Below are 20,439 nucleotides of genomic sequence, written 5' to 3' on the forward strand. Positions count from 1 at the left end.
ACATTTTGAAAGGACAAAAATGGAAAAGAGAGCAACTGTCTTGCGGAATATCTGCACAGTTGTCCTTGCCTACTGGATTTGACTGAATTGAAGTGTTATTCCAATCATATGTGTGTTCTCCAGTAGCTGTATGAATAGGGGAATCACTCCCACTGGAGTTAAAAGGGAGAAAAAAAATTCACAGCTTGGAAACAGTGGAATCTTTTGCAGTTTTTTCATTGGCACTCAGTGCTGTCATGTATGTTCTGCCTTGAATATTGAAAATAAATTCAAACCTGTAGTTAAAAAATTAATTCTGTAAGATCTATTAATTAGATCTGCAGCTGGAATGCAAACTGTTAATATTCAAAAACACTTATAAAAATAACACATCCTTCAAATATCCTGCTGTTTGTAAAGTATTTTAGGTCACTTAGCTGTTATTACTTGACATTTACTGTAATTACCGAAATATTTAACTTGATTGTTAATGAAGACTGCAATCAGTGAATGTCAGTTTTCATGTTCCATATATTTTGCTGAGATGCAAACTCCTCTTCAATAAGCACCGAATATTAACCTTAAATCAATCAAGGCAAAAGAGCATTTACTTTAACCAATCTTAACAGCAAAATACATTTGTAGACACCCTTTTTTTTATTGATCATTTTAGGTAATAAAAGCAGATTTTTGGCTGATGGCACATAGGACATTTCCTTCTTCAGGCACATTTTGTCACCTCCAGTACTAGCAGTTGTTATCCTAACAATGTGCATAAGAGTAATATCAGGTGGTTCCCATTGAAGTCAATGAGAGGGGGCATGTATGGTATCTAGTCAGGAAAAGAGTGAGGGTGGAAGTGTGGCCTTCTTATTCAATGTTCTGTAAGCTATGGACTTCTTGCTAATGCCCCATCTTTTGTAATGCAGTAATACTCTAAACTGACCAGTCTCCTTCTGTTCCTACTTCAAGGTCCAAGATAATGAGAGGCACTTAGTTACAACTTGCATGACCAAGAGGCACTTAGTTGATTTGATACATCATGAGAATTTGCCCAACGTTTCTTAAATATTTACTAGAGTGTACTGTACCTTTACAATTGCAAAAATGCATTTATACTACTCAACGTTAAAGGAGAACTAAACCTTAAAATTGAATATGGCTAAAAATGCCATATATTATATAATGAACTATTGCACCAGCCTAAAGTTTCATCTTGTCAATAGCAGCAATGATCCAGGACTTCAAACTTGTCACAGGGGGTCACCATCTTGGAAAGTGTCTGTGACACTCACATGCTCAGTGGGCTCTGAGCAGCTGTTGAGTAGATAAGCTTAGGGGTTGTTGTTGCAAATTATCAAAAAGCAAATTAGGTTGGTCTGTAATATAAGCTGATGCTAGTTGCCCAAATTTTGATGCTAGTTGCACTTGCTTCTGTGCTGCCATGTAGTAAATATCTGTATAAATTGCAGCTTTATATTGTGAAATGTATATTCTGTGTTCACTATATATAATATTGTGAGTCAGTCCCTGAGCTCAGTAAGTGACAATAGCACAGAGCATGTGCAGTGAATCAGCAGAAAAGAAGATGGGCAGCTACTGGGGCATCTTCAGAGACACAGATCTTCCCTGCTAAAGGGCTGTGGGCTTTGGGCTGGTATTGAAGCCCACAACATAATGTACAACATTTCTAGCCTATATATTTAGTTAAGCTTTAGTTCTCCTTTAATATTTAAACTTTAAACTTTTAATCATTTTCCTACTATTTTGTGTTAATTATGACAAGTTAGCTTATCACTGTTTGGGGTAGGAACTTCCCCCATGTGTGATTCACATTTTGGGCCAGATTCTATTCGAAGAGAAAAAACTTTTCTCCAAATTAATTTTCAGTTTTTCCCATGGACTTCAATAGAGTTTTCACGTGATAAACAGCGAGATAAGTTTTTCTGAATTGAATTGCATCTCAAATTGAATCTTGTCCATGACTTTTATCATTTAATCTGGCCCGTTATTCTTAAAATGGAACCAAATTTGTTGGCTTTTGTTTAAGCCTCCAGTATTTGTTACCCTTTAAAATATATTGCAGGTGTTTCCTTTATTTGTGTACACATTGTCTCTATTTAAATGTAAAGCTATATGCTATTCTCCAGCCTCTATCACTCATATCAATTTTACGATTTACTACTTACGGTTCATTTACTCAATCTGCTATTGAGAACACCAGAAAAATAGATTTGCTGCTTTGTTTATTTGAACATGCTTTTTGGGTATGCCTTAGGATCCAATGCTACATCACATTTGTTTTACTTCTAGGTATTTTAAATGTATTTTAATGCATAAACACTATAAAAACTCTTTGTCAATATGCCAAATGTATTTGAATAATATGAAATCCTTTGCAAGACTGGTTTTGTGCTGTAATAGAAAAGTATTTGCTATCCATAAAAATGGTATAAAATATGAACTATTCATCGGATTCAAATGAACAAACATTCCTGGCATAAAGGTGACATCTAGTGATTTGAATGAAAACTGTTAAATTGTGTTTTATAGAAACAGTTAACTGTTTCCTGTAATCCCTAAACATATAGAACACGTGTTTCTGCATTATACATTAGATGGCTGAATACTGGGCCCTTATCTACATAAAAATAAGATGGGTGATGATCAGCATCTTCATTTATGCTTAAAGGAGAAGGAAAGCTAACGAGGCAGTTTATTGCCAATAGATTAGCCACAATAGTGCAAGCTAGAAAGCTATATTTATTTGGTAGAATACTTTACCATACCTGAGTAAACAGCTCTAGAAACTCTCTCTGTTTGTTTAGGATAGCAGCTGCCATATTAGCTTTGTGCAATATCACTTCCTGCCTGAGTCTCTCCCTGCTCACTCATAGCTCTAGGCTCAGATTAGAGTGGGGACAGGAGGAGGGAGGATAGAAAAGGAAGCGGGAGTGGGAGAGAGGAGTAAACTGAGCATGCTCAAGTCCTCCCCCTGGAGGTTAAGCTGAAAACAGGAAGTCTGATACAGAAGTCCATGTATACACAATCAAAGGACAGAAATGCTGTGTTTCTTTGACAGAGGACTTAAAGCAGCATTACTTCAAGAGTTAACTGGTGTATTTATATAGACCTTTCTGATAAAGCTTACATAGTTTAAACCTTTCCTTCTCCTTTAAAGGAGAAGGAAAGTGAAATTCATTAGGGGTGCCAAATAGTAGGCACCTCCCAGTGATTGTAATCACTTAACTGAAACCCTGGGCCAGTGTTTCTGTTAGCAGAGAGCTGCACCGGCCCGGGCGTGAACACCACCTATCGATCATCTTTTTTCCTTTTTTTCTCTGGTGGCCCCGTGCCAGCGAATGTGCATTAAAGTGAAAAGGCTATTATTTTGCTTAAAGTTCAACTTGCTGATGGTACTTGCTGAGATGTACCCCAGGCTGGTGCAGTTTTATGTTAACATGAGCAACTGCTAGGGGTATCAGGTTGATTATAATCACTGGGAGCTGCCCAACATTTGACACCACTGCTGATAGGAGCACCAGCCTGGGCTGTTAGGTAAACAAATACAATCACTTGGGGGTGCCTAACATTTTGCACCCCCAAGTGGAAAATAACTTTCCTTCTCCTTTAAGCAATAGATCATGTTCAGGTTCATGTGTTCTTACCCATTTCACATTATACAGGGATGTAGTGTGTGTGATGTTTTACAAAAGATTTATAGGTTTCCATTTTTATTTCAGTGTAAACTCGAATATCAAGCATGTCTCTCAAGTAAGCAGATCTCCGTGAAGTGTGAAGGACATTGTCCCTGTTCACCAAACAAATTGAAAACTGCAAGCAAAACAAATAAAAGGGGTAAGAAACCATTACATTAGAGATGATGTACATTAGCAATAAAGGGTATTTGTTGCACTACTGCCTTGCTGTTATTGTAATCTCCCTGATATATATTTTTACCTTACAGTTGTTGCCATAAATGTGTTATCAGTCAATTTATCATAGAATATTGAACAAAATTAGATCAGTCAGTTTGCTAAAGCAATAGTCATTTACTTGTGTGACCAAGCATAAACTCTGCCAGCCCTACTCATATTGATCCAGGCAAAAGCGAACAAACCCCAAATTTGTTACATGTTGTTATAATTATTATTATTATTATTATTAACAACAAGTATTTTTGGTGCATACATGAGAACATAAGAACATACAGAATTACATACATAAAACTTACAGAATTACATATACAATATAGCGACCAGTAACCAATAAAAAGGTTAGGAATGCCCTGTGCAAAAGAGTTTACAATCTAAAAGGCAAAGGGATTAAGACACAAGGTGTGGGATTGGGTAAAATCAGAAATAAGCAAGGTGAGAAATGTAGCATATGGTATTGCATTTGGTAGCTAAAAAGAATGAGGGTAGGATTCTCTAAATTAGTGTGTTTTAAGAGATCTTTTGAAAGCAGAAACGTTCAGAGAAAGTTAGACAGAGATGATTCCAGAAGTGGGGTGCAGGGCCGCTCCGGCCATGAGGCAAGGTGAGAATCTTGCCTCAGGCAGCACGGAGCGGCCAGTTACCAGGGGCGGCAAAAAGCCGCCTCTGGTAACTTTAAGAGCCGAATTTCCGTTTTTTAAAACGGAAATTCGGCTCTTCTAGCGCAGCGAGCGCAATAGCGCTCACTGCACTAGCGATGCGGCCCCTCGTCCACCCGCTCCGACGCTGGTAGTAAGAAGAGCGGAGCAGGAGGAGGGGCGGCATTGGGGCTGCTGCCTCAGGCGGCAGCAGCCCCTGAAACGTGCCTGGTGGGGTGCAGCCCTTGCAAAACATTACCTCTTGAATCTGAGTAGGTAAAGAGAGAAGAGATTGAGGAGCTGGTCAGTAGAGGTCTCACAAAGAGGGGGAACACCACCATGACCCTAAAATAGTAATTGCAAAGTTTCAGACGTAAAAATAAGATCATGTCCCCAATTTCTCTGTTTTAAATTTGTATGCCCCAACTGTAAAAGAAAAATCTCTATGCTGATATATATATATATATATATACTGTATCTCCTTTCCCGTGGTTTCTATGGATGTTCTTTAGTCAGTTCCACTTTACTTTTGAAGGAAAGCCTGCGCATAAAGACAAAACCTCAAGGACATACAAGGTCTCATTAAAGAAGATAAAGGTGTACTATGTCTCTTCCTTGTTCCTAATTTAAAAGGGCACTATCAACACACATTCAGGTTTAAGTCTAATTTCTTCCATTTGAAGGGATGCTAAATGAATATATAGAATTTAAAGCCGTACCAATAAGAAAAACATTTTGAAAATTCACTCTTTATATAGAAGATATTTTTATTTTCTATAAATTGCAAGAAATTGAACATTTCAATTATTTATAGGTGTAGACAAATAACCCATGTACTTCTTCCTTCTTGTCAGTTCTGAGTGAAATTCTGCTAAGTCAACAATTGCTTTATAATAGAACTTGACTGTACTAACCTGATGTCTAAAGTACAGAGACAATGTAAACTGTAACTCTATCTATCTGTATTGTCTTAGGGTATGGGTGGACTTAACTTTAAGTAGTTTGTGTGGTATACAGCATATACTTAATATTACTAATTATAGTACAGGTATAGGATCCCTTATCCGGAAACCCGATATCCAGAAAGCTCCGAAATACGGAATTGCTGTCTCCCATAGACTCCATTTTATCCAAATAATCCAAATTTATAACAATGATTTCCTTTTTCTCTGTATAATAAAACAGTACCTTGTACTTGATCCCAACTAAGATATAATTAATCCTTATTGGAAGCAAAACCAGCCTATTGGGTTTATTTAATGTTTAAATTAATTTCTAGTAAACTTATGGCATGAATACCCAAATTACGGAAAGATCCGTTATCCGGAAAACCCCAGGTCCCGAGCATTCTGGATAACAGGTCCCATACTTGTACTATTATTGATGTTGTCAGGATCATTTTTAATAACATGTAAAAGGGCTTAAAAGACAAATAAAAACTATTATTTGAACTGACTGACCAGTGATTTCTTTCCTGTATGACACAAAATCTATTCTTAGACACAAATGCTCTGCCGTTACTGTTTTTTTAAAGGATCATTAGCACTAAAAATTAAAGATGATAGAATTAGTTATTTGCATCCTGTGCATGTAAACGTTTTCTCCTTTTAAGCAGAAGGTTTTTTTTATTGCAGTATGTTTGCTATAAATTGTGCTGGACATCTTTTACTGGTGCCTAAAGATAGCCCATTCTATAACATACTACTAAAAATTTTCCAAAATTCCACAAACATTATCATATGATCCAAAGGGGACAGTAGGCAATGTTAGAATTCTTCTCCAACTGGTTTGATAATTCATTCTAGTGGCAGATGATGAAAATCTCCAAAGAGATGTAGATAAACACCAGAGCAATAACAACAAGATTCTATTATATTCCACTATTTAAAATAGCCATACTGTAATTGAAGGAGCTGCTTTGAATATCTCTAAATACAAATCACACACTTCCTTTCTTAAAGCCATTGTTTTGAATCAAGTATTTGATTATGAATATTCAGTATTTCGGCCCAGGACTCCTGTAGTATAAAATATGTGTATTTTTTTAAATATTTAAATTGTGTAAAAAAAAATGAGGGCTATACACAATGGTTTTGCTCTCAGGGTTGGAAGTTTTGGTTACACTGATACAAGTTCTTGCTTCTTACATGGGGTATTTCCTCTGTTTATGACGCTAAACCTAAAAGATGACAGTCCATGCCTGTTAGTGACTTGGTCAGCTCATAATGTTCCTCTCTTTCAACCCTAAGCTTTTTCTTCATGTTTTTAAAAGTAACATTTCGGTACGATTGTCCTAAATATTCATTTTTAATATTCAAAATCTTGTTGAAGTAACGGTGAAATAATTTTGCTGAGATCTCGACAGACGAATTGAGAAGATGATTTGTAATGTGAAGCTAAACATGGTGTGATTGTATTCTTAGCCTCAGGTAACAATTACCTCATCTCTGCATAAAAAGACTGAGAAAGAAAGTGATCGACCAAAAAGTGCCATTTGCAGGGAAAAGGCAGTTTGGAGTAGAAGAGATTTATGAGATGTATCTCTCTCTGAAGCAGCAATCTGCAATGCACAGGTTTAATAGTGAAAAACAAAAAAATGTTTTCAATTTGGAGACTGATGTTTCAACCTCAATGTTTTCAAAGTGCATAAACCCAAACAGAAAAGCCTAATATATATATACTTTAATATAATATAATTTATAAACATAACGCTATTTGAAGTCACCAAGAAGTCCAAGCCATATAAAGCAAGGATTCTTAATCTAGAGTTCAGGGCCCAAAAAAAGTTCTTGATGTGTTTCTAAACCAGTTTTGACTGTGCAGCCAATTCTTTATCTTAAAGAAGAAGTTGTAAATAAATGTGTAGAGAGAATTATCTTGGGAATATAAAGAATTGCACTAAATCTGACTTTTTGGGATTCCTTCAAATCCTGAATTCTTCATACAGGATTTGGTTGAATCCCTAACCAAATCCAAATTCTTTCCCTCAGGCAAGAATTGGTGTTCTGTTTCAAAGAATTGATTTGATTGACATCACATAACTGCATTGTAGAGTTAGGATTCAGTTTGGCCAGGCTCTTGGATTTGGCAAAATCCTGCTGAAAAAGGCTCGGATTCGACTGAATTTCCAACTGTTTTTCTGTGGTGAGCTTTAATTTCACATTAAATCTGCACCGTAGCATCTGAAATGTCACTGGCAATACAAAAAAAACATAAGATGAGCATCTGCTGTGGATTAACCTGGGGTTGTAGCTCAGTTTTAAAATACAATATTTTTGGGCATGTTCTTTTTTAATTGTCCTTTAAAGTTTGAGCAGTACTGCTATGGAGCATGTTACAAATTGATTGTCAATATTACTAGCACTGAAGTGGCTTAGCCTCAAATGTTTTCTGGTATCTCATCCTAGCAAAAGAAAACTTGGATTTTTTTTGCAGAAGCATTTAGTGGAATGTGCATTTGTTTCCATTTTATTTCTATGGCATGAAGGCTTGTGTTTGCAGCAGAGCCGACACTGTGCACCTCCCATCAAAAAATATATAGGGGCCGATTCACTAAGGGTCGAATATCGAGGGTTAATTAACCCTCGATATTCGACTAGGAATTAAAATCCTTTGACTTCGAATATCGAAGTCGAAGGATTTAGCACAGATAGTTCGATCGAAGGATAATTCCTTCGATCGAACGATAAAATCCTTCGATCGAACGATAAAATCCTTCGATCGAACGATAAAATCCTTCGATCGAACGATAAAATCCATCGAATCGTACGTTAATCGTTAATTAACCCTCGATATTCGACTAGGAATTAAAATCCTTTGACTTCGAATATCGAAGTCGAAGGATTTAGCACAGATAGTTCGATCGAAGGATAATTCCTTCGATCGAACGATAAAATCCTTCGATCGAACGATACAATCCTTCGATCGAACGATAAAATCCTTCGATCGAACGATAAAATCCTTCGATCGAACGATAAAATCCTTCGATCGAACGATAAAATCCTTCGATCGAACGATAAAATCCTTCGATCGAACGATAAAATCCTTCGATCGAACGATAAAATCCTTCGATCGAACGATAAAATCCTTCGATCGAACGATAAAATCCTTCGATCGAACGATAAAATCCTTCGATCGAACGATAAAATCCTTCGATCGAACGATAAAATCCTTCGATCGAACGATAAAATCCATCGAATCGTACGATTCGAAGGATTTTAATCCAACATTCGAAGGAATTTCCTTCAATCAAAAAATCCTTCGATTCAAAGTTGTAGTCGAAGGTCGAAGTAGCCCATTCGATGGTCGAAAAAAAAAACTTTGAAATTCGAAGTTTTTTTACTTCAAATCCTTCACTCGAAGTTAGTGAATCGGCCCCTTAATGTTTACAAGTAAAGGAAAAAAGAAGCTAGTGTTGTGAATATCAATATTGCTGTATATTGTACTTTGTTGATCAGGGGCTGATATTTTGTGTCAACTAGAGCTATTTGTATTTGAGCTAAGTTAGAACTTTATCAACATGTGAATGTTTTAATCTATAATTGCATTGCTTACTATATATACAGGACATGATTTCTCCAGTTATTTCCCTTTATACAGATGAGTTAAGGGGGCCTTTTGAGGTGTTTTTCACTAAATCATCATCTCTGTATGCATCACATTGCAGGGTTTGTCTTGTAGCTGTCCACAGAGACAAACTCAGTGCTACAGAATGTATACACTTTATTCATATAAAGAATGTTCTTAGCACACAGTTAGCTATTGGCTCCTGATTATTATGAAAGATACATTGGTGTATATCTCCTATAAAGCATAACAAAAACACAGAGAAAACTAAAAACAAGGAACTTTTTTAAGAACCCAATATTAAAAGGATTGGTGATGTATATTCCCCCAGCGTAAGTTAGAATAACATTGCAAAATATATTAAGATCAGTAAGTCTTTCATTTCAACTTCAGGTTAAATAAACTACACTAAGGGGTCCTCTGTAGCAGATGAGCTCATGACAGCTTTATGCCGCAATTAAAAGGAGGTCTAGAAGGACCAATAGAAAGCAGTAATATATTAGTTTGGTATTACAAATGGTTCCACTTCAGTAATTCTGGCCCCGTGGTCTTATTGTTTGTACTAGACAAGAGCAGAACTGTAGGAGACATAACAGTAAATTGTTAAGTAACCCATAGAGGCTTTGGACTCTGAAATTAATGAGATTCAACTATGCTGAACCCTTTGATTAGACTGCACTACTTGAACCTATTCACATTAAGGCTAATAGTTGGGTTACAGAAAACAGACATTTAATATAGCAATAAGTCGGGGGGAAATCTGCTTACTCCAATTTCAAATCCCTTGACTATAAAGCTGTTTCACTGGCAAGGTTTTCACATTTCTCTTACTGTATGTGCTGGAATTTAAAGGACCAGTAACACCAAAAACAAAATGAAAATACGTTTACATATATTTAAATCTAATGCACTGTTACTCTGCACTGGTACAATATGCATGTATGCTTTGGAAAATACTTCCATAGTTTATATACAGATATGTAGATATAGATATAAAACACTGAGACTGTGGTTGTACTGAAAAATCTCTTACCTTTTGTTCCTCCAACCCATTGACTCTGTTTCACCAACAAGTTGCATATTGGAATAGTTTGTGGCTTACATTTTGTGGTAACACCACCACTCAGTGGTACTTATTTAGTTAAGCTCCTGCTGGTAAAGAGACCTGTGACTACTAGTCTTTAACCTTTCTTCTGTCACCACTTATTCCTGGTTGTGTTACTGGATGAGCCTGACCATTGCTCAGAATTAGAGGACATTGGTACCCTAGGGACATACAGTAAGAGACTGTTGGTTTTGGCACCCCAAGCATGCTATACTGTGAGAGGTAGTGGGTTCTGGTACATCACCATATTATACAGTGAGCTCCGGTGCACTGATCACATTATATGGGTAGAAGCACTCAGTATTGGTACCCTAATCACATTATAAAGTGACAGATAGTGGATGCTGATAACCAAAGCACATTATACAGTGAGATATGTGGGTTCTGACACCCCAAGTACAATATACAGGTGTACGTTCACCACAAATTAATTATTCGGTAATAGCAGTGGTTGCTGGCAGTCTAGTGATGGGCAGATCAGACCGGCAAAAATTTGCGAAACTGCAAAAACTTTACCTAACGCATGGGCATCTTTTCACGTGACAAATTTTCAAACCATACATTTTTTTTAAACTATCCATTCAAGTCTATAGGCATTATGCTCATCCCTAGCTGGCATGTAAGGCACATTATACTGTTAAAGTAAGTGGGATCTGCCACCCCTTGCAACCCCTTACCCTCACCCCAAGTAGAATAACTTCAGCACCTCTCTCCTTTTGAATGTATTACTGCATGCATTCTAGGCTGATACCATGATTTGCTTGCTTCTGACCACTCACCATATTAGCAGCATGCCAACATATGGAACTTGGCAGATGAAGATTGCTCTAGTACAGTTGCAACTATTTGGTAACACTCATGTTAATATCTCACGTGCCCTTTAAAGCAACAAAATACTTGAAAATTGGGCCTCCTGTCTGATGCAGCAGCATTGACATGACTATGTCAGTCCCATTCATCCTAATATATCACTATCGGGGGAATGTAATAAAAATCGCTAACGGAAAAACTATTCGCAATGCGAAAAGTTATGCCTTTGCGCGAACAAATTTTGCTCTGTGCGAATTTAATATAGCTTTTGCGAGCCCGGAAACTGTTTAGCGACCACTTCCGACAGTGAAAGACCGTTTGCGAATTTTATAGTTTGCGCCAATGCGCAGTCAATGTAATAAAACTTCTTACTGAAAAAGTCGTTATGTTTGCTCCAAATGATTACGACACCTTCAGGCACTTCTTATGAGTGCGCAATTAAAATTCGCAATGCGCAATTAAAATTCGCAATGCAATAACAGTTTAAGGAACAATATTACATTGCGAGATGTGGATTTTTAGTCTTATTGGTGCGAATTGTTTTGCTCTTTGCGACTTTTATTACATTCCCCTGAAAATATATATTTCTTATCTGGTATTCCCTCTTTTATTCTAGTTAAGTTTGAAATCAGATCCCTGTGAATGGGATGCCTATTATATTTTAAAATATCTGTGAATATCCACGTCCCTTTAGTGCTAGTTTGCAAAATTTAGGGCATGTGTGGACGAACTGTGTCCCCATATATGTTTTTAAACAACTCCTAGTCCTAGCATCCTTCTGCATCATTAGCTGTTGGTGTGCCAAGATTTGTAGTTAACATCAGTAGGGTCACAGATTGCTTATATATGAGATATGACAAGGTATAGATTTTTAAGCTGTGTATTTTAAACTGTGGGTGCTTTGGCTCTAGATACATTCCAGTTGCTATAGTTTAATAAAACATTACTGATGATCTATAAAATAAATAAACCTATGTATATCTGCTTATTTGAAACCCCCTCTCTTTCCCTTGCTACTTATTGCGGAAAATGAGTTGTCATTTCCCTGCTGTAGGGTAGTGCTGCTCTCTGATTGGAGAAGTAGCTAGAAAGCTCCAATCAGAGCACAGTTCTCTTTTACAGACAGAGTTGGTATTTCTGTATATGTTACATGGAGCACTATCTAACTGAAACTAGTGATACACGAATGGTGACTGCTTGGAAAAGGCAAGATATTTAAATATCTGTCATCACATGGATCTCCTTCCTACCAGTTAGATAGATCGTCCATGTATAGTTACTGATAGGGCTTTCAGTCAGCAGCAGGCAAATCATAAGAAAAAATGCCTATTAGGGATGCACTGATACCACTGTGGAAAGAAAGGGGTCATACATTGCTTTTATGCACAAATATATTTTATAATTAATTAATATAATACATTTAGGGGGTTATTTATTAAGGTTCGAGTTGTGTTTTCCATTAAAATTTGAGTCTTCGAGTTAATTTTTTTGGTAAAAAAAAAACAAACTTTTTGAGATTTATTATACCCCCACCCTGGAAATAGCTCAATTCCGTAAACCTGTTGAGGTCATGTAGGAGTCAATGGCAGAGGTCCCTCCATTTGAAGCCTGCATGATATTCAAGTTTTTTTCTGAGGGCTTTGCTCGAAAACTTGAATAATTGAATTTTTTTCCTACGGATAACTCAATTAATTTAAGTCTCAGACTCGCAGAATCATGTTTTTTTCATTTCAGTTTTTTTCTTAAATAAGATACCATTCGAGTTGTGAGTACATATAAGGTATAAAAAACTTCTGACCTTTGATAAATAACCCCCTTAATAAAACATGAACTAAAAATAAAATAAGTATTACAAGTTTTTTTTTAATTAAGGCCGTTTTCTGCACACATATATATCTTCTGAAGGAAAGGGATAAAAAGAATTGTAAACAAAGATACTAATTGTAAAAGTCCACTTTCCTTTTATTTTCTACATACTATTGCAACCAGAAATATTTTTTCTTGGCTTTCTTTAGGCATAAGATACAGATGGAGGGTTACACAACTGTTTCTGACACACTGCTGATGTCATCACTGACACGGCAATCAATCAGTTTGTGTTTCAGAAATCATTCAACCAGTGTAGAAAAGTGATGCCGTTATTAGACTTAATACAGTCATTGTTGGAGAGCTGAAATGGAACAAAAGCAAGTGCACAGCTGATGGAATTTGACAGATCTCTTGAGTTGAAAGCGATTGAGCTAATAATCAACACATCAATTTCTTTAAATATTATACATGGTTTGTGATTAACAAGCAAATGTATAACTAGATAGATAATTCCCTTGCATTCATTTTGGTGCTTTTTTGTTTAAAAGAAAAGGAAAGTGCATCATTGGCTATGATTTATCATAGGAAATATATTTTTGAAGATCAGCAATACACTGCATAGTGCAAATGAGTTATTGTGTTATAACTGTATAACCTATGGTGTGCATTTTCTATACATAAACTAACCATAAGACGCAAATTATCATCACCAAATATTGAATAAAACCTAAATTATTTTATTACAATGATATCTTTTATCGTAAAATGCTATTTCATTTAAAAATAATATAGTAGGGACAGAATGAAATGTGAACTATATAAAATGGTTGTTATTGTTGTCCTATACTTTTATACCACTAACAAATAGTGGCAGATTTATCAAAATGTGAGTTTAGATTTTAATAAAAACTCACCCACATTCTATTCTATTCCTGTAGTTATATACAGTAGTTATAATGCAATATTTAAACATTCACACTCGTCTGTGGCCCAGAGAACTTCACAATTGAATTTATCTGTGCATTGATAAACTCGAATTATCAATTTTATCAAAAGCCAATTAACCTACCAGGGTGATCTTGGAATGTAGCCAATAAAACCCAATGAAAATGTGTGGGGGAACAACTACCCCTCATCTGTCTGTGAATCGAGGTCTAACCAGTTGGATGGTCTGCAAGACGATCAATCAGATCAGTGTGATAAGGCATGCATACAGTTGACAAAAACTATTTACAAAAAGGCGTTCAATGTCTGAAATGATGTAAGTTGGGGTAAACTTACCCAAAAAGATGGGGGGTCCAGGTGCTCAAGCCCCAGACCTTCAGCTCAGGGATGCAAACAATTGCAAAATAGAAAAGGCTGGCACAATCCGGACCAAACTCCACAAGTTGATGCAGTATAAAAGTATTTATTAAGCAAAAAACATCACAGCGTTTGTGCCTAGAGGCACTTAATCATAGGCTGAACAACTACCCCTCATCTGTCTGTAAATCGATGGCTAACCAGTTGGCTGGTCTGCAGGCCGATCAATCAGATTAGTGTGATAAAGCATGCATACAGTTGACCAAACTTTAAGATATTCAACAATACATGAGACTTTTGTCGGTGAACATGGGGAGGGTTATTCACTAAAATCCAAATGTATCTAATTTTTTAAATAAAAAAACACACCCAAACTCATCTGTCAGACCCATTATTATATTAATATTAATCTTTGATTTTCATGAAATGATATAGACTCTTAAAAATAACAGCAGGGTTGATAATTACTGACTGTAAGAGTATACTGGACAAAATAATACAAGGTTTTTCCTTTTCTACTATTATGCAATGGAGCTTGCTTTCTCTCCATATTCTTGAACTTTTGGATATTTAAAACAATATCACTTAATATATTTTCTGGAATATTTTTTTTCTAAAAGAAGTTCTTCTGTGAAATGGATAAGAAATGCTGAAATCTGAGAAAGAGATAAAAAAAACTAGGGAGACATAGATCAGGAAAGTCAGGTAACGACAGACAAGAAAAGACATACTGTACATATGTAGCGCTCCCCGGGGTACAGCAAGATAGTGAGTGATAAGACAGAATGAGACAGAAAGTAAAAGAAATTGAGATACAGTCATGCACACACAGCAAGAAAATATCACATTTAAGAGAAAGTACTATATAGGCAGAAACTGAAATGGAGATATGGTAGATATTATTATGAACAAATTATCGCACATTAGGCTGTTAATTTCTTACTGGGATGCAACCATGCTGCTGTATTTTACTTAATAGATATGATAATAGGAAATTGAGGCCCTAAATTGATATGGTATATTTTCCCATATAATGAATACTACAGGTAAGGCTTTAGGTAATAACTATTTAAAGATGTTGAAAAATTAATAGTACAGTGATGGTGTCTGCATACTGCTGTGTAATTCCTTTGTTGCATTTTCTCATGATATTGGCCCTTACAATAGTTTGAATTACTTCTACAGTAGATAAGAAGCAAGAACATTGTGACATTCTATGGGCAAAAAGGAATCTGGCTTTATTGTAAAACAACAACATTGTAAAAAATCTCTTGTAAATTGGCATCCAGTGGTTTAGATTTAGCAAGCAGGTTTACTGTTCCTGTTATCACCAAACCTATGGACTTTCTGTGCTTCATGTGAATTATTTACATGGTTCTTCCCAATGAAGTGAAAGCCTTCAAGATGAAATCTACTGTATTTCTCATACCTTAAAGCGGATATATTGTTGTTTATCTTGTTTTTTTCTTTAAAGAACATACAGTAATTGTAACACATCTGCTGGTTGCATTACATGTGTGGGAAGCTGATATGACATTTGATTGTTGGTTGGCTGACTTTTTTTGTAATTATCTTGTTGGATGATTTTCTACATCCAGAATAATTGTTATAGAAAAAAATAACCTTTGTGTATCTTGAATCTGCCTAATATATATATGCTTTTTTTGGTCACTGGAATTGATGAAATTCTTCGATTAGTGAAGACCTGAGGCAGTAGACAAATATTGGAGTGAAAAATTTGTCTAATTAAGTATGCATCTGTTTGATTACTGTCTAACCTTTCTCAACTTTTACTGTCTGTCTTTGGTCATTAAATATTCATTTGTAAATCTATCAAGTAAAATTATATTCAGGATAGATCTAAATTGTAGTAAGACAATTTAATGTTTAAGCTTTTTAAATGCCACTAACTGCTCTGAGTTTGATAGAAGAAAATTCTTCCCTTTTGTTGGTTAATTCATGTAGCCACTTAAAGTCCACATTTACATTTTCTGAAAGCTGGCCGATGAGAATTAAATCTATAAGTTTGTCAGCACATCTCTTTTCAGTCTTCGCATGTGCAAAAAAGTTAAATATTTTAAATAAACATTTTTCATCAGAGGGGTTTTATTAGTCACAGAAAGATACAAAAAAGATCTAAAATTATGTCAAGCTTCTGATGACTGGCTTTCTTCATGACTAAAGCTGGCCATAGACGCAAAGATCTGATCGTACGAATCGAGGATTCGTCAGATTTTTGGACTGTGTGTGGAGATCGGACAGGGAGACTATCACTAGCTTTGGTCGGACATAAGTTTCGTATGATTGCTGTCAGGGGCAGAACATTGGCTGATCTGTTCTTTTGTACTTTATTTGATCAGAATGGTTAGTGGCAGGTCGGGAGATGGGGAAGTCTGATCGTATGTTGATTCATACGATCGGATCTTTGCGTCTGTGGCCATCTTAAAAGATCTTTTACATTTACTTAAAAGTATACATTCCTATCAATGTTGGATGAGGTAAAACAAATAGATGTTATTTTGTATCTAAAAAGAGGTAGGGAAGAGTTTACTTGTTACATTTTTTCTAACACCATAAAGTTATCATGAGTTATATCATCAAAGACTCAACTTCTTGAACCTATCAGAACAACAAATGATTTGGAATTCTAAAGAAAGATTTGGTGATACGTAGATTAGTTTAACAGAAAAGTTGCTGGTTGAGGACACTTTTCCTGAAAAAACTGGTGGGAAGATCATTCATGGGATTGGATTTCTTTCTTTATTTTAGTGTGCACAGATCGGGAGTTCCGAGAAATTGCCAACCGACTGAGAGACTGGTTTAAAGCACTTCATGAAAGTGGGTTCCAGAATAAGAAGAGCAAGACTGTAACCAGAGCAGAAAGAAGCAGTAAGATGTTTCTGTGTTGTACTAATTTATGTGTCTAGCATAGGAAATGTAGAAGTCTCGCATGAAATCATGTCATTTTGTGAAGCAATCTTATGAAATATGTTAGCATGAGCTTAACAAAGTTTTATGTTAAAGCTCACATTTCAGAACTATAAGTATAAAACAAAACTATGTTTAAGTCACTATGTTATGTACGGCTCCCTAAATTCAGAACAAGTGCTAAGCTCCCTGGTAACGGCTCAATCTTCTGCCGGTAGCAGCTGCCTTTGGCCTCGAGAGGAGCCCTCAGCTACACAGATGTCGCGAGGTCTTAACTTGAGAGGAGCAAAGCAGATGTTCTGAACGAGCAAAGGGGCACCTGCGTTTCCAAGGTTTTGGACAGAAGGCATCAGTTCAAGAAGTAGACAAAAAGCGTAGTCAGACAGGCAGTGGTCGGTACAGGCAGAGTTCAAGCAAGGTAAGACAGGTCGGGGTCAGTACAGGCAGCGTTCAAAGAGTAGTCAGGCAGGCAAGGGTCAATATCGGCAGAGTTCAGAATAGTCAGGCAGGCAACTGTCAGTATTGGCAGAGTTCTGAATAGTCAGGCAGGCAACTGTCAGTATTGGCAGAATTCAGAATAGTCAGGCAGGCAAGAATCAAAACCGAAATCAAACAAGACCGAAATTACACCCAGATACTAACAAGTTAGATCTAACAATGTGCAAGGACTTCTAGCCCGAAGCCCTTTAAATAGCTTAGAGTTTTGCGCCAAAGCACAATGATGTCGCAAGGCGTGTAAAGTGCGTGCAGCGCGCGTCTTAGGAAGCCCAGGCACCAGAAGAGGAGGCAGCACTACGCGACCCCACTAGACCACCAGGGTATGTTACACACTATAAGTATATACTTTACTCCCCATGGCCTATTCCTGTTCCTAAAAGCTTTTTCAAACAGTGCAGAATGCTCTTACATACAGTATTATGGATAACGTATCTTTTTTTTTTTCGCTCATAGGGTTTGATACCAGCATTTTGCCAATTTGCAGAGATTCACTTGGATGGATGTTCAATAGACTTGATACAAACTATGATCTCCTGCTGGACCAGTCAGAACTTGGAAGCATTTATATTGACAAGAATGAGCAATGCACAAAGGCCTTTTTCAATACATGTGATACATATAAGGACAACTTAATATCCAACAATGAATGGTGCTATTGTTTCCAGAGACAGCAAGGTAAAATATGAAGGAGGGTAAATCATGTATTCTTAAAGAATACATACAAATGGGTGATTTTAGCTGTTTATTATTTGCAAAAGTATATGCAAAGCAAATCTTAATTTGATGGTTTTATTTCAACAATGGTTTAGTTGTGTGTTATATATGAATGAATGATAAATTGTAAACATTCACTTTGGAGGGTAAATCTATTTTTCCACAAGAATGTTTAATAAAATAATAGAATTAAAAAAGAAACTGCAGCAAGAATAGAGAATATTACAAATGCACAGTGGTTATCAAATAAGGAAACATGCAGTTAAACTGCATAGGCTAGCACATTTTTGCTAGAATTGTAGGGTACATAAACCATTTGTACATGATCTTATGTGTTATTGGCAGTTTTAATATGTTTTAATGGATGTTACTTCAATCTCCTATTGTTTGCTAGCGAATGTTGTTTCCCTCTTTCCCACTGGGGAAAAAAAATTAAATGTTGTGAAGGATTAAGTATCATTAAGTATTTTGTATATTTTGCTAATCTTCTTGAGTTTCACTGGATATTTATAGCATATAGACTCAAGTGGTTGTTGGATTCCAGCTCCTCTGTTTGTAAGCACTTGATTTGTATATTTTATATTTATAAAATTGAGTATTAGGTAGATTATGCTTGAAGTGAAATCTAGGAAAGAGATCATTTTGTAATGCCTTGACCCAGTCTTTCATTTTTCAAAAACTTGAGTGTGAAGGGCATAAGGGAAATCCATTAGTATTTGCTGGGTGCCACAGTTGGAACAGTATCCCATACCCAAGTATTTTCTTACCTACAGGAATATGTTTATATATTTATAGCATATAGACTCAAGTGGCAGTTAGATTTCAGCTCCGTCAGAGAGAAGGAATTGTAAAAAAAAATATATATATATATATATATATATATATATATATACTTATCACACAAACCGCACTCCAAGGACTTGTCAGGTGCAAAAATCAAAATGCCTTTATTTCTAAATAGAAATAAAGGCATTTTGATTTTTGCACCTGACAAGTCCTTGGAGTGCGGTTTGTGAGATAAGAATATAATGATAATTTTACCAGCACCCAGGCAGATGTTTTTTTGGTAGAGAGTGCACCTGACTAGGATTGTTCTATATATATATATATATATATATATATATATATATATATATATATATATATATATATATATATAAAATCATGTTTTTTTTTGTGTTATCTTAACTCCATGCTAATATATCTGAAACAATCAGTAAAACCTTAGCTTGCACCTAGGATCAAATAACCAGAAGGCTCCTGTGACTAGGTACTTAAGCATGTATTAAAATTACAAGTGAACTTTTTTATTACAACATTGGTGTAATGTATATTATCCCAAAAACCAGATCAAACCCCTAAATCTAGTTAAAGTCTCACACTTCTGCCTATTACCGCTACCTTTCCCTTCGGGAGGAGCCCTCCACTACTGGGATGCCGGCAGGTGTTAAAGTGAGAAGACCAAGGGGAGAGCTCTGGGCAGATAAAGGAAGCGAACGTGTATAGCAAGGATGAGGAACAAGGGGCGTGGTTGAGGAACAGGCTAGGTCGATACCAATCAGGCAGAGCAGTACAAAATCAGGAGTCAGGAAAGTAGTCAAGGTCACAGACCGGGGTTAAAATCAACAGTAGCACAGTACAGAAACAGGATCCGAGAGAATGGTCAATGAATGGGCAGTGGTCAGGGCAGAGGTCAAGACAGGCAGCAAATAAGGGAAGTCATGGACAGGCAAGGGTCAAAGAACAGAGATCAGAACAATAAGTGTACCCAGGAACTATTAAGAAATAGACCTAAGTTTGCCAATTCGAAATAGGTGATGGCATCTTTAAATATTAAAATTGCGCACCTTGAGCGGTGATGTAATTGCGCCAAAACATCATTGTGCTGCGGCAGAACATGTAAAAGACTGCTTGCCCAAGAAGAATGTGGACCACCGAGTACCCTTACAATTGGGTTATCTAGTTAAAAAGCTTAGACTCATCTCTTTAATATTTCACACCATTAAAATGACATGTTGAGGAGTTCATTAATAATTAGCTTCAATTTACCAAAGTATTGGCTTTCAATGTTTCGGCATTTGAAGCATATCGCTGAATATAAAATTCAGATTAAAGGTGTCTGGACACTGTTACTGTTATATGATTGTGTACACTG

General features: G+C 36.2%; 1 protein-coding gene across 2 annotated transcripts in view; it reads left to right on the forward strand.

Moving 5' to 3' along the window:
* LOC108704954 (testican-3) overlaps positions 1-20,439 on the forward strand; it is a 122,192-nt gene that overhangs the window by 95,113 nt on the left and 6,640 nt on the right. For both annotated transcript variants that reach the window (XM_041589255.1, XM_041589258.1), the window contains 3 exons: positions 3,723-3,837; positions 16,914-17,033; positions 18,024-18,245. In XM_041589255.1, coding sequence (XP_041445189.1) covers positions 3,723-3,837; positions 16,914-17,033; positions 18,024-18,245 — 457 coding nt within the window. The remainder of the gene's footprint in view (positions 1-3,722; positions 3,838-16,913; positions 17,034-18,023; positions 18,246-20,439) is intronic.

This window comes from Xenopus laevis, chromosome 1L, assembly GCF_017654675.1.
Source record: "Xenopus laevis strain J_2021 chromosome 1L, Xenopus_laevis_v10.1, whole genome shotgun sequence".
In the NCBI taxonomy this organism is placed as follows: domain Eukaryota; kingdom Metazoa; phylum Chordata; class Amphibia; order Anura; family Pipidae; genus Xenopus; species Xenopus laevis.